The sequence below is a fragment of the Dermacentor andersoni genome, chromosome 9, assembly GCF_023375885.2.
Source record: "Dermacentor andersoni chromosome 9, qqDerAnde1_hic_scaffold, whole genome shotgun sequence".
Classification (NCBI taxonomy): domain Eukaryota; kingdom Metazoa; phylum Arthropoda; class Arachnida; order Ixodida; family Ixodidae; genus Dermacentor; species Dermacentor andersoni.
In genome coordinates, this window is record NC_092822.1 from 68,718,186 (window position 1) to 68,732,234 (window position 14,049).

Here is a 14,049-nt window from a genome sequence, read left to right on the forward strand (position 1 = left end):
TTTCTATATTACTGAGTTATTTTAGATTCATATGTAACATATCAATGTTGTCCCCTTTAGATGTATGAGATGCAATTCCCAGAATTGTGGTATTATTTTTTCTTGCTTAGTTAAGAGAGTTGTAAACTTGAAAGTTCTGTTTTCTGAAAATTTTTTATTTATTGCGAATTTTTTAATAAAGAATAAACCATCTAAATCAAAAATGGGAAACAAACAGTCACTAGATTTTAAGTTTCTCTTTTAAATGAAACAAACCTTGTCAAATTCAGTGCAGTGGTTGCTGAGAAAAACAAATTCTCCTTTTACAGATGTTAAGATAGAAGCACTCGAGCAAAAGCTTGCTCTTAAACCCATAAGCAATATGACTGTCACCCAGTGCCTCATCTGGCTTTACCCTAATTGTACAGCACTTTTCATGCAAAATTCGCAACTGGAAACAAGAGTCTCAAGGAGTTGAGAAATTAAGCGATCTACTAAGGGAGAGAGCCAGGGCAGCAGCCAAACAGGAAGAAAAAGCGAATATTAACAAATTTAACTGTTGTTTATGAAAATATTTATGGATCAACATCTTTTTACTTAAAAAGGAAGTAGAGAAAACGCCGCTGGAAGTGGAGAACAATTCTGTGTGTTTTGAATGACGCTTCTACAGTTCTCATTTGAGCCGCCTGGCGTAGCCACTTCTCCCGCTGTGCTTATGTATAGGTGTTTTTCTAACCTTCCACGGTGGGCGCAGTGCGTCTAGAACCGCAGCGTCCTGCGCTCTACAGGGTTGTACGGGACTGGCGGCCACGCATCGTTACGCAACTTCCCAAATAACAATACGAGTCGGTTGTGGCACTTGGTAGAGCAGTAAATGAGGGATTCAAAAGAACTGTGATTGTTGCACAAATGCATGTTCCTCTATAATTCTTCCAGAGCTAATTCAAAAAACGCTGCTATAGTTGGATACAACTCAAGTCTGCAGTCAAGCCCCACACCCGCCTTCATAACCGCCAGCCAGTTTTCCTCCGCGAGGCTGCAAATAATTCGTACTTCAAACTTTTCCTGTTATGCAAATCAGGTAGTAACCACAAAAATTAAATTATTATCAGCGCATAACTTTATACATTCTCCCTCGCCTATAATAGTGGAATGGCGAGTACCTAATTCTTTATTGAACTGAAATAAAATACTTGCTTCGCTGCAACTATGCAGTATATTGTCGAGTTGTACTTCAGTTGGCAGTCAAGTTTCATGAGTAAAACAGGCTCAGTAGTGAAATGAACTGTACCGCAGACTTTCGAAGATTTAATTAATCAGTTATGGAGTTATACATGCAGAAACCATGAGGCATGCCGTAGTCGGGGACTCCAGACCACCTGGAGTTCTTTAACGTACACCTAAATCTAAGTACATGGGTGTTTTCGCATTTCGCCCCAACCGAAAATGCGGCTGCCGTGGCAGGGATCGAGATTCGATCGCGCGACCTTGTGCTTCGCAGCCCAGCATCATAGCCACTAAGCAACCATGGCAGGCAGATTATTGAAGAGTGAAATGCTCAGACTCCATACACTTTGTCCATGTCTGTTGCCCACCTCGTTGCTTCCGTCAATGAAAAGACTCTTCAAGAACAGCAGACACTTCGGAGGCATCAAGTACGACACAATTTTGAAAAGGCCGCATGACGACGATTGTGTTTGCTTCTGTGATTGGCTGGCGGAGTAACACAACCCCGCTCGGTCCGTGTGCCTTGGTTGCCAACTGCTGTTTCTTTTGTTTTTTTTAAGTTGTATGCTATCATAGAAATCTTTATTTTACACTTTCGCTTTTTTAATTATTCTTGGCAGTGTTCTTCCTGCGCGAGTCTATTTGATGGGGTTCCTTGTTTGCCTGGTAAAAGAGAGGTATATCTCACAGGCATACCTGTGAGGTGAACCTTATTTCATTTCTCTTTTGTGGGTTTACGCGTCTTTATGACGAATGGCGGGCGTTATTAACATTTGTACTAGTAAAGGTACCTCCCCCCCTCTCATTTGCATAGAAAAGTTACCTTGGGTTGCCCCCACCCCCGAAAAAAAATCCTGGGTATGTGCCTGCTTGTGTTACTTCTTCGTTGGCACCATTTTTCTCCTTAGCTTTGCTGGCTCAGTGCAGCGAGCATTGCTCGCTGTGTTTCCTGCAGTGTTGTGCTAGTGCTATGCTGTGCTGTAGCAGCGAGAAGTCTGAAGATAGTTATGCAGTTTTTATGATACCACAAGGAAAGCGTGACGGCTTGCGCAGGAAACAGTGCCTGCACAACAGTGGTCAAAAGAACTTTGTTCTGACAAAGAACAGTGTTGTTTTTTGGCGAGGCAAGGCACCTTATTGCTCATATCAAAGCATCCCCTAATGCTGCATTTTTTTTTATTCTTCCAGCCTGGGTATCTGTGTTTTACTGTGACAATTTGTATGTTGCATAAAAATGGGGGTGTCCTCGGTATGCGGAATATTCTGCCGAGACTCATCACTTTGCAAGTCGCCAACTGTTATTCAGTCGAAAATGCAGCACTATAGGTTCTGCTTTCTGCTGAGAACAATTATGTACAAGAATACAGCGTCTCGTTTGCACTTTTCGGGATTGTTAGGATTCGTTGCCTGTCCTACTAAAAATTGAAACAGTGGATTGTAGAGGAGCTTTCTTTCCAGCTAACTTCAATGTGTGCATCAGTCACTTAGATACAACGAATACAGGCCCTGAAAAAATTTACAAGTATAGCCATGGCATTGCGGGTAATGAGCACCAGCTAGCCTACGTTGCATTTTTAATGTGTAAGCATTAAAACATGTAGTGCCCTGTATATGCACAAAAGTGTATCTGCATTGAAAGTGTAATGCCTTGTATCTGCACAAAAATGCATAATTTGCACAGTTAAGACATTTATAAGATATGGTAGTGTAGATGTAGGTGATTGGTAGCTACACGAGTGATAAAAAAACGATTTAATCCCCCCCCCCCCCCCCAAAAAAAATAAGGAGATACTCGTACAGATACATAGGGCTCCTTAGAAAATGCATAGGAATGCTTATACTAGGGGTGGGGCAACTTGAAATTTGGGGTTGCGCCAACTTGAAATCAGGAGGTGGGTCTACGAAAATTCATGGGTGGGTCAACTTGAAATTTGGATGTGGTCCAACTCAAATTTGGGTGTGGGCAAACTTGAAATATGGGGGTGGGCCAACTTAAATTTGGGGGTTGACCAACTTAATTAGGGGATAAGCTAAGTGGAAATCTCGGGGTGGGCAAACTTAAATTTGGGGGCTGGTCAACTTGAAATTTGGGAATGGGCTAACTGAAATCCTGGGGTATGCTTACGTATGCTTAGACAACTCCAGTAGAGTTTCTGCATTATTTTTCAGTTCTTGAATTTGCTTTGAATTGGGCTGCAACACACACCTGAGTAGGTTACGATTATTGTTTGGTTTTCTCACGGATACAGGCAATGCGCATGATCATGCACGCTTGCTTGCACTGAAATTGCGCAACCGTCCTTTTCACTTTAGAGACTACAACGCAAAAGCTACTTTCACACTGAGAAGACAAACATACGGACGGATGGCGCACTCGTGACTAGTTCATTACAAGAAAGCATGCTGACTACCTGCGGTGCACATGCAGGCGCAGGCAGGAAAAAGAACAAACAGAGAAGGAGGTGCCACAAGCAATACTAGATCAGATCCACAACGTAAAGCATCTTATTATGTGGCAGAAAAAATATCTGGAGTACACAATTAGCCTCAAAGTTCCTTTTACATCAGCATGCACCCTTCATACGGCTTTAAGAAATCACTTCCACATAAACATTACCTCCAGCATTCTCGATGCTGTTATAATCATTTTTCAAAATTTTCTACACCACTGGGGCGCACAAGTGGCCCAAAATCATGCGCCTCCATCGAATACTGCAGCCCGTACCCGGGAGCCAAGGAGAAAGGGCGTGCCTTACGCAGCGCTCGTAGCTGGCGCGCGAGAATCGAGGAGGAAAGCACCGCGGGGAGGAGAGTGTCGCTACTGCCAAATCTATGGTCCAATTATCAAGGGGCTTTACGGTATTTGGCCTCCCTCGCGGGCTTTTTACACGCGCAGGCGTGGCTAGCGGCAAATACAATGCCGCGGTGCCTTTTGGGTGTCGCTACGTTACAGCTTTAGATTTAGAAGGGCCTAAAAATCCATTATTCAATTTTCCGAACTTCCCGATTTAACGAAGTAATTCAAGCATGGCCATCACTTCGTTAAATCGAGTTTCAATTTACCCCCCTGCTATGTTACACTAACATCATAAATAAAGCACCACGAAGACAAAACACCGTTGCTGTTCTCCGCTATACGTTTCGTTCACGCGCGATACAAATGAATATGTTCTACACAAAACGGTGTTATTTTCTGTTGTTTCAGTGTGTAGTCTCCGGCTTCCTAAGATATCTTTATCCTTCAAGTTACGGCTCCATAGGTTAGCTCGGGACGAACGCATGAATTATACACTTTCCTACTTTTCATGGGGATACCGTATTTATCCACGTTACACGAATTCAACGCAGGAAAACAATGTGCATCAAAATCTACCGGGCACCTCATTTTTGATAACAAAGTAGCCTGCTTCAGCTTCTTAGAATCACGAAGAATGGAACGTGCGTACGTTACCTCCACAGGATGGAAATTTATTCACGTAATGACCCAGGCGACACTCACTCATACTAGACTGTCGATGCATAGCACGTCGTCGTCCGTGCGCCGTCCGTTCAGTTTGACATTCCGCACTTGCAACGATACCGCGAACCCCGCGACTGGAGTTGTATTCCACGCCTCCACCATCCACTTCGAGAGTTCGTCCGGTGACGCACGAAAGACTACGGAATATCACAAAACATTTTTGTCACCAGCTGAATATCCCACATCACTTTTGCGAATGAGCTTTAGGATGAAACTGGCGCGTTCCCGTGGACAAGCCAACCGCAAACGTGCTTGCGCTATCCTTGAGCGCCTTGAGCATGCTTCGAGCTCAGTGTCGCCAGATGACGCAGAGTGACATAGCCAAAACAGACCGATATTATTATAGCCCAAAAGTAGCCAACCATGAAGTATGGCTTCAGTCAACGCGTGAAGCCAACCGGAAACGTCCCGCGATGCATTGACAATAGGCTGGTGAACACAAAGCAAGTACGGTTTCGGTTTCGTATTTAATTGTGACGCGTGGGAACTTACGGATCGATTTTTGTGAATATAGCAATGTGTGCATTAGCATCGGGAGACTACAGTAAGTGAGGCGCCATGCATGGTCGGGAATTGTCTGTCATATATAAAAAAAAAATCATCTTTATTTGTCTGCAGATTTTTCTCGTGATCATCTGGCATCAGTTATACATTAAGTACTTACCGAATACGTTTTCTCAATGGAAATTAGGTATTTCTGTCACACTGTCGCCCTGAGCTATAAAAGATGCCGGAAACACTCCTTCCGAATTTCGTCCATCCTGTCACACTGTCGTTCTGAGTGATAAAAGATGTCGGGAACACTCATTGTACGTTTCGCTAAAAGGCGGCATTTTTTGTTTCTCCGCATTGGTGAAACGCTTTGCATTGCTTTTAAACTGGTTCATTCGCAGCTGGTTCGGTTCGACTGGGTAGTGTTGGGGTCTCGGTGCTGACGCCCGTTATTGCCAATGGGTCGCAAGCCCCAAGGGTAGCGTTGGCCTGGCGGCCTGGGGCACTGGAAGCATCCGAAGGTCCCGGCAAAGCAAGAGAAGACTGGTAACAGAACAACTTGTTTATTCTAACATAGCAAAAGAGCGGCCGGTCAGGTCGACCGAAGTGGAGAGACGGGAGAGCACGTAACTCAACAGTACAAATCGGAGCCTCTCTCCTGGCGTCCGGGGGCAGCTGCTCTTATACTCTCGGCGTCGCGGGCCAGAAGGAAGGTCACGGGATGAGCCCACGCGACGGCGGAGCATGAGCCCACGACGGCGCGCACGGTCGAGCCGAGAGACATGTTGAGCCGAGTGAAGTGACGCATCGCCGGCCCGCCGACGGACAGACCTGCTGGCTCCTCACTTGGGGAGCTCCGCTCCCCGGCTGCCGCGCTTTGACAAGCGTGGGCACACACACACACACGCACATACGAAGACACGTGGCACTGAAACACGCCTGGACACGCTTGGCGGGGAGGCGTTGCGGCGGCGTCGAACGGGCCAAAATGTCCGCCACTTTGAACGAAGCCCCGGCGTCCGTTGCATCCGCGCCGGCATTACCGCGCGTTGTAGGCGAAACGTAACAGACCGCCCCGCCGGGGGAAGGAGATCCCGATGGTCAGGGGACTGCATCCGCTGTCCGGAGGGATGTCGCTCGATGATGCTCATAACCGAAGTTGGGCGTCCTTGGGCGTGTCCTGAGCGCAGCGCACAGAGAAGGCCTCGTTCTCACGTTCAGGTGCACACAGGACACTGCAAAGTGACTTCGGGAGAGTTGACATTTTTGTTCTCGTTTCCGGCAAGCGTTAGAACCACGCCGAAAGTCAACCGCTCAGTCAGCAAGCACGGCACAACCCTCACTAAGCCCTGCCAGGCTCTTTCCCCTTTTATACTGCTGCCTAGTTCCTTACAGTAGTTTAGCAGCACTCAGAACGCGTCCACAAATCGGAAAATTGCACTAGAAAGCACATCATCACTTTGAAACACTACACAAAAGCAATAGGTTAAAAATCCTGCCTCAGGAAGAAAAACATCAGTAACAAGCAATTTTGAGGCTGATTCCCACGTTAGGGGCTTCGACTTAAGCCATCGGCGTTACCGTTGAGACTCCCCTTTTTGTAACGCACCTCAAAGGAATATTGTTGCAAAGCGAGGCTCCAGCGCAGGAGGCGGCCATTTTTGGGAGAGATGGTCTGCAGCCATTGGAGAGGGCAGTGATCCGTCTCAATGATAAACCTCGAGCCAGCTAGGTAACATGACAATTTCTGAACGGCCCACACGATACACGCACACTCTTTCTCGGTGGCGCTATACGCCTGCTCACGACTCGTCAGTTTACGACTAGCATACAGGACGGGGTGTTCTACTTCTCCATTTTCCCGTTGGCACAGTACAACGCCCATGCCTCGCTCACTAGCATCACACTGAACAACGAACCCTTTTGTGTAGTCGGGCGATCGTAGCACAGGCTGGCTTGTTAGGGCGCTCTTTAGGGCGCTAAAAGCTCTTTCCTTTGTCTCGTCCCAGACGACTGTTTGCGGCTCTGTCTTTCTTAGAGCATCCGTTAGGGGAGCCGCGATATCAGAGTACCTGGGGATGTACCTCTGATAGTAGCCGGCGACACCTAAGAACGACCGAATATCGGTCTTCGTGCGCGGTTGCGGGAAGTCTCGCACAGCGGCCACCTTTATTTCAGAGGGGCGGCGACGACCCCGACCAATCACGTGTCCGAGGTAGACAACCTCGGCCTGTGCTAACTGGCACTTGGGAGCTTTGACTGTCAAGCCCGCATCGCGCAGGCGGGTTAGCACTGCCCGCAAGTGGGCCATATGCTCAGGCCAGGATGCGGAGAATATCGCTACGTCGTCTAGATACGGTAAAGCGAATTCTTGCTGTCCCCGCAACACTTTATCCATGAGGCTTGAAAAGCAGTATGGCGCGTTCTTCAAACCAAAACTCAAAACATTAGGACGGAATGTCCCCATTGGTGAAATGAACGCCGCATACCTACTAGCCTCTTCTGTAAGTGGAACCTGCCAATAACCCCTGACAAGATCTAGGGTGGAAATAAACTGAGCGCTACTCACTCTCTCAAGGCGCTCCTCGATGTTAGGGATCGGATAAATTTGATCCTTAGTGATGGAATTAAGCCTGCGGTAGTCGACGCAAGGACGAGGTTCCTTGCCCGGTACCTCAACTAAAATCAAAGGGGAGGTATAATCACTCTCACCCGCTTCAATAACACCGAGCTGTAGCATTTTCTTTACCTCAGCCTCCATAATATCGCTCTGGCGGGGTGACACCCGGTACGCCTTGGATCGTACTGGCTCTGGGGAGGTAAGTTATATGTCATGAGTAAGGACAGAAGTCCTACCAGGCCTCTCAGAGAACAGACCTTGAAACTCTTGTAAGAGCTGGTGTAGTTCGGTTTTCTGCTCAGGCGACAGCGATGCTTTACTTATTAAGTCACTAATGACTTGATCGGTGTCTTTCCTGTTCGTCACTGAGCCTAGTCCCGGAAGCTCTTCTAACTTTCCCGCATCGGGAATTTCCTCTCCAGTATCTGGTGCCTTTAACGCTACAGGCTCAATTTTATCCCGTTCGGGCGTGCTCTGAATACCAGCTTGCTGCGCCTCTGACCCTTTTTCATCGTTCAACAACGTCGACCCCGCAACCACCGCCTTTGCGGCGAGCTCCCGAACCTTCGATCTGGTTAAGGCCTGAACGCTAGCCTCACCAAACAAAAGCCCCTTCTCGCGCAGGAGGTGATCGGACCTGTTCGAAAATAGGTACGGGTACTGGGGGGGCAGCATAGATGACACTGCGGCCTCCGTCTCAAGTGCTCCGAAAGGTCCTTCAATAAGCACTTTTGCTACCGGCAGACACACGCTATGAGCTTCCACTGCTTGCTTGATCCATGCGCACTCGCCCGTGAACATATCGGGTTCTACGTAAGAGGGGTGAACTACATCCATCGTAGCTGCGGTATCGCGAAGCACTCGGCACTCTTTCCCGTTCACGAGGAGGTCTCGCATGTAAGGCTCGAGAAGCTTGATGTTCTCGTCAGTGCTGCATAATGACAAAAACACGACTTTTGGTTTTGTTTCTGGACACTGCGCCGAAAAGTGACCCGGCTTCTGACACGTATAACACACGCGCACTTGCCTCATCTCGAACCGCTTTCTGCGTTCGGCTTCGGCTGCCGCCGTCTCTTCACGTTCGGTCGGACACTGCGCCGAAAAGTGACCCGGCTTCTGGCACGTATAACACACGCGCGCTCGCCTCGTCTCGAACCGCTTTCTCATGGGCGTGAACTTCGGCCTCTCAAACTTGGAGCCAAATTCACCCTTTTGACCGTCCTTAGCTCCACGAGCCCGACGCGTCACAAACTCCTCGGCTAGCTCAGCGGCTCGAGCCACCGTACTAACGTCTGGCCTATCCAAGACCCAGTACCGCACGTTCTCAGGTAACCGACTATAAAACTGTTCTAGCCCGAAACACTGCAGAACTTTCTCGTGGTCACCAAACGCTTTCTCTTCTTTGAGCCACTCCTGCATGTTTGACATAAGCCTGTACGCAAACTCTGTATATGACTCACTTTTGCCTTTCTCATTTTCCCGAAACTTCCGACGGAACGCCTCCGCTGACAGCCTGTACTTTTTTAGCAGACTCGATTTCACTTTGTCGAAATCCTCTGCCTCCTCTCTCTCCAAGCGAGCGACTACGTCGGCCGCCTCGCCGGGTAGCAAAGTGAGCAAGCGCTGTGGCCACGTTTCCCGAGAGAACCCCTGCTTCTCGCACGTTCGCTCAAAGTTAACCAGGAACAAACCAATGTCCTCTCCAAGCTTAAACGGCCGCATCAGGTCAGTCATTTTGAACAATACTCGTTCTCCTGCACCGTGGGCCTGACTTCCATTACGAGCGCGTTCCATCTCTAACTCGAGACGCTTCATTTCCAAAGCGTGTTCGCGCTCTTCTTTTTCTTTCTGTTCTTTTCGTTCACGCTCATCTTTCTCTTTCTGTTCTTTAAGTTCACGCTCATCTTTCTCTTTCTGTTCTTTAAGTTCACGCTCCTGTCTTTTTGCCGTCTCCCTCTCCTCAATGGTCTCAAGGCATTCCGACAGCTCGTCATCCTCAGCTTCTAACTCAAGAATAGCCCTTAGCAGTTCTGGTTTTCTGAGTTTGTCTGAGACATCCAGACCCAACTCTCTCGCAAGCTCCAGCAATTTCGGTTTGCGCAACGACTTCAAATCCATGGCTGCTCTGAATGCTGCTTTCTCTACTGCCTACTATTGTCTTGCCGCAAACTAACCCGGCAGCAACGACAACCACAATTACCAGCTCTGTTTCTAACACTAACAAAAGCCTGGCAAAACTCAGAAGAAGAAAGTCCCGCACTCACCAAACCTTGCAGCCAAGACTTCAGCGCAGTCGTTCCGCTGCAGGCAACCAGTCATCACACAGGGCTCGTTGCACTGCTCCCGGATGGTCGTTGAGCTGCTCAGCATACAGTCAACCGCATCTCTTCGCTGCTGGCCTCCGTTGTCGCGATCTCACCGCTGGCAACCAGTTGTTGGGGTCTCGGTGCTGACGCCCGTTATTGCCAATGGGTCGCAAGCCCCAAGGGTAGCGTTGGCCTGGCGGCCTGGGGCACTGGAAGCATCCGAAGGTCCCGGCAAAGCAAGAGAAGACTGGTAACAGAACAACTTGTTTATTCTAACATAGCAAAAGAGCGGCCGGTCAGGTCGACCGAAGTGGAGAGACGGGAGAGCACGTAACTCAACAGTACAAATCGGAGCCTCTCTCCTGGCGTCCGGGGGCAGCTGCTCTTATACTCTCGGCGTCGCGGGCAAGAAGGAAGGTCACGGGATGAGCCCACGCGACGGCGGAGCATGAGCCCACGACGGCGCGCACGGTCGAGCCGAGAGACATGTTGAGCCGAGTGAAGTGACGCATCGCCGGCCCGCCGACGGACAGACCTGCTGGCTCCTCACTTGGGGAGCTCCGCTCCCCGGCTGCCGCGCTTTGACAAGCGTGGGCACACACACACACACGCACATACGAAGACACGTGGCACTGAAACACGCCTGGACACGCTTGGCGGGGAGGCGTTGCGGCGGCGTCGAACGGGCCAAAATGTCCGCCGCTTTGAACGAAGCCCCGGCGTCCGTTGCATCCGCGCCGGCATTACCGCGCGTTGTAGGCGAAACGTAACAGTAGGAAGTGTCTTTTTCGCATGAACCGTGGCAAGCAGAGATACTAATTAAACACTCTGTGAAAAATTCAAGAAGGAAGAATGCGACCTCATTGCGAAATTTGAGCGCGAACGAACAAGCAATGTAAACGCGCATGCCTACTTCCAACGACAAGCTGATATAGCCTCTAGCGACTCGGTCTAAGGGAAAAAAAGTAAAGGAAAATAGTCCAGAGGCGGGGAAGAATGCGGGCAAGAAGGGAGGACCTAAAGCCCCTCCATCCCCGCGCCACCGCCGCTTTCTGGGAAACGGGTATGGAGGGGCTTTGGGAGGACCGAGCCCAAGGCCGGGTAGCGTGGCCGGATAACCGCAGTATGGAGCTAGGAGGGGAAAGAAAAATACAAAACCGAGAAGCTAGCGGTGTCTGTCGTCAGTAAATTTTGAATAAACGGTGCGATCTATCTGAGCCCAAGATGAGAAATTCAGAAACGCACCCAAGGCAGCACCACAAAAGCACTTGCATGCGGAAGAATTAACATGGATGCATACGCTATAGTTTTCAGGTATAGCGCTTTCACATAACGCTCTTGCGCAAGAGGAAGGGCCTTCTCGACAATGGCACCACTTCCCAAATGGCAGACTGCGCGCTGCATGCAGGCGGCCACATAACCTATAGAGCTCTCATCTAAAATAAAGCTTCGTCATTACAATATATGATTCATGCATGTACTGCCTCAGTATACGAAATCGCATCCGTCGGAAGTTTCATTGTGGATGTCTTATACATGAACGCCCGGTAGATATCCCGCACTTCTTCTAGCTGGCACATATATGAAAAAAAAAAACAGTCGTTTGAAGTGATCGAACTTTCGGTTTCTGCGTTCGAATATACATGTTTTCTGGTTTTTATATGGGGCTATGATGCACTTACGTGACAAATCGAGACCACCGAACGTCCGAGATGACGTCTAATTGATAAAGACATATACCATAATGCATAAACGAGGTTTACGCCTAAAAATGGGTACAATCACACACCGAGACACACGTAGCTAGAGTACCTGAATGCTGGTGTAAGTTGACCATTTAAATAATGCAATAACATTACTATAAAAGGAGGTGTTCTTTACTTGCTGCTACCAGCGTGAGCCAGAGAAGAGGCGACACACGAGAGATACGCTCTTAATATTTGCACGAATATAGCGCGAGTTTTTTCCCCGAAATTTCGAGCCTTGGAACGCGCCTCGTATTATATTCGGGTTCGTGACATCAACATAACGTGTGCTATTTTTCTTTTACTTTATCTAACGCTGACATTTCACCGTGCGCAAGAGCGCGCGAGCTGGGAGTTCTCACTTTTCATTTCGCGCCGCCTTTATCCTCCCGGATTAAAACGCTCTTAGTGCCGCATCAACATGGTTACGACGTATTAATAGAAACCTTGTGCAAGACGATCGGCGGTGATGTGCAGGCGCGCCAAGCGAGCGGCCTTCGAAGTCGCCCGGAGAATCGTCGCACAGTGCCTTCGCCGTATTCGATTCTATTACGGGTATTTATGAAGTGCTGCCTGCCGAATAACTTTGGTCGCATGGGGGGTAGAAACCGTCATCGCCGACGGTGACAAAGAAGTCAGCAGTAACAACGAGCAATTGTGCAGGCACTCGTCCTTTCACGGCATTTTGCGACGGCAGTTCGCAGTAACGAGGAATAAATTTCGCCTTGCGAACACCCGCTTTTATACGTCATTTCCTGTTTCTTTGCGGCATCACTTCGTTTAATATATATATAGTTTTTTTGTGAGACCGATAAGTCCCCTCTCACGTTATACTAGTGGTCGCGTCATTTTGTGAATATATATATGCTAAGTGTTTCATTGTTTTTTTTAGTGACGTGCCACAAGGGACCATGCACACTGTCCGACAGCCGCTGAGCCAATCCGTATATTTAAGAAGCTGTGTTGATGCAGCTTTGTCTTGCAGAGGCCGCCAAATTTAATGTATTGTCATCGGTAACAAGAAAAGCGAGCATAATAAGGTAACGTGGCGCTAAAGGTCTTCACGAGTGGTTCAGGCAGCAATTGAACAACACTTTAAAATTGAGCCTTCGGGCCATGCGCTCACACGCGCCAGTGCGTTCCGACAGGCTGCGCAGTGCTTTGAAGAAGTGAGAGGCCGCAATTTTTTGTTGTTGTTGCTTTTCCGTAACAAATGTTGACGGACAAATATATATAATGACGGAATATATACCAGCTATACAAAAGCGATGACGGCGGTTCATCACACGGGGAAAAACAGCAACCATCACATACAGACGTTAGTGACAGTTCATCTGGCAGTTAGATCAGCTTCCGGCTAAAGGATAGTTCTGTTTTTTTATTCTGGACTGATCGAGCTCTAGTAAGTAGAGTGAATAATGAAATCAGAATCAAATTTATTTTCGCCATATATGCGGGTGCGCATGCAACGACCACTATTATGAGAGCAAGGGTACGTGGAGACCAGTGTGCAAGTCGCAAGAAGACATATCGCGTAAGTATTACATTTGCTTTACCAAAAAGCACAAGATTTCAATACTTCAAAAACGGATATGTTTGCAACAACTATTTAACGGGGAACAAAATTTAATCAAGTGGATATTGCATTAGACAGTTCTCGTTATAGTCATCTGAACTGCGGGAAGAGTCAAGCAAAATTGTTCGCGAACGGCGGGTTAATTGTAAACGGCCCAGTGAGAATTCGATGCCACGATCGATCGATTGATTCGTTGAAATTCACCCCCGCTGTCGGCGTCCGAGACGCACCGTCAGAGACGGTCTGCACAGGTGGCTCAATGGGTGACTTAGGTTCGAAGTACAAAGACGCTGCAGTAACGAACGAACAAAAACTTGTATTTACAAATAAAATTACTAAGTTCGGTTACAAGATTGCATAGTTTCAACAGTACGTCGGTTACAAATAGTTACACTGGTTTGGACCACATAGGGCGACCCTATTTCGGCAGAGCCGATGGTGCTTAGCACCGAAGCCAGGTCCAGAACTCCCGGTCAGAGCGTTGCGGCCGCGTTTTCTAGACGCAGCGCTCCGCCCGAAATTGTTGCTGGCGAATTACCGCCGGGTTTCGTTCCAACTGGACAATCCGTTCACCAATCACTGCG

At 48.3% G+C, this 14,049-nt stretch overlaps 1 protein-coding gene across 1 annotated transcript in view; it reads right to left on the minus strand.

The window, feature by feature from the left end:
- LOC129384183 (uncharacterized) overlaps positions 1 to 9,987 on the minus strand; it is a 45,856-nt gene extending 35,869 nt beyond the window's left edge. Inside the window, exon 1 of the mRNA XM_072284547.1 lies at positions 9,612 to 9,987. Within this exon, the coding sequence (XP_072140648.1) occupies positions 9,612 to 9,956 (345 nt within the window). The 5' untranslated portion in view covers positions 9,957 to 9,987. The remainder of the gene's footprint in view (positions 1 to 9,611) is intronic.
- Between the last annotated feature and the right edge of the window lie 4,062 nt (positions 9,988 to 14,049).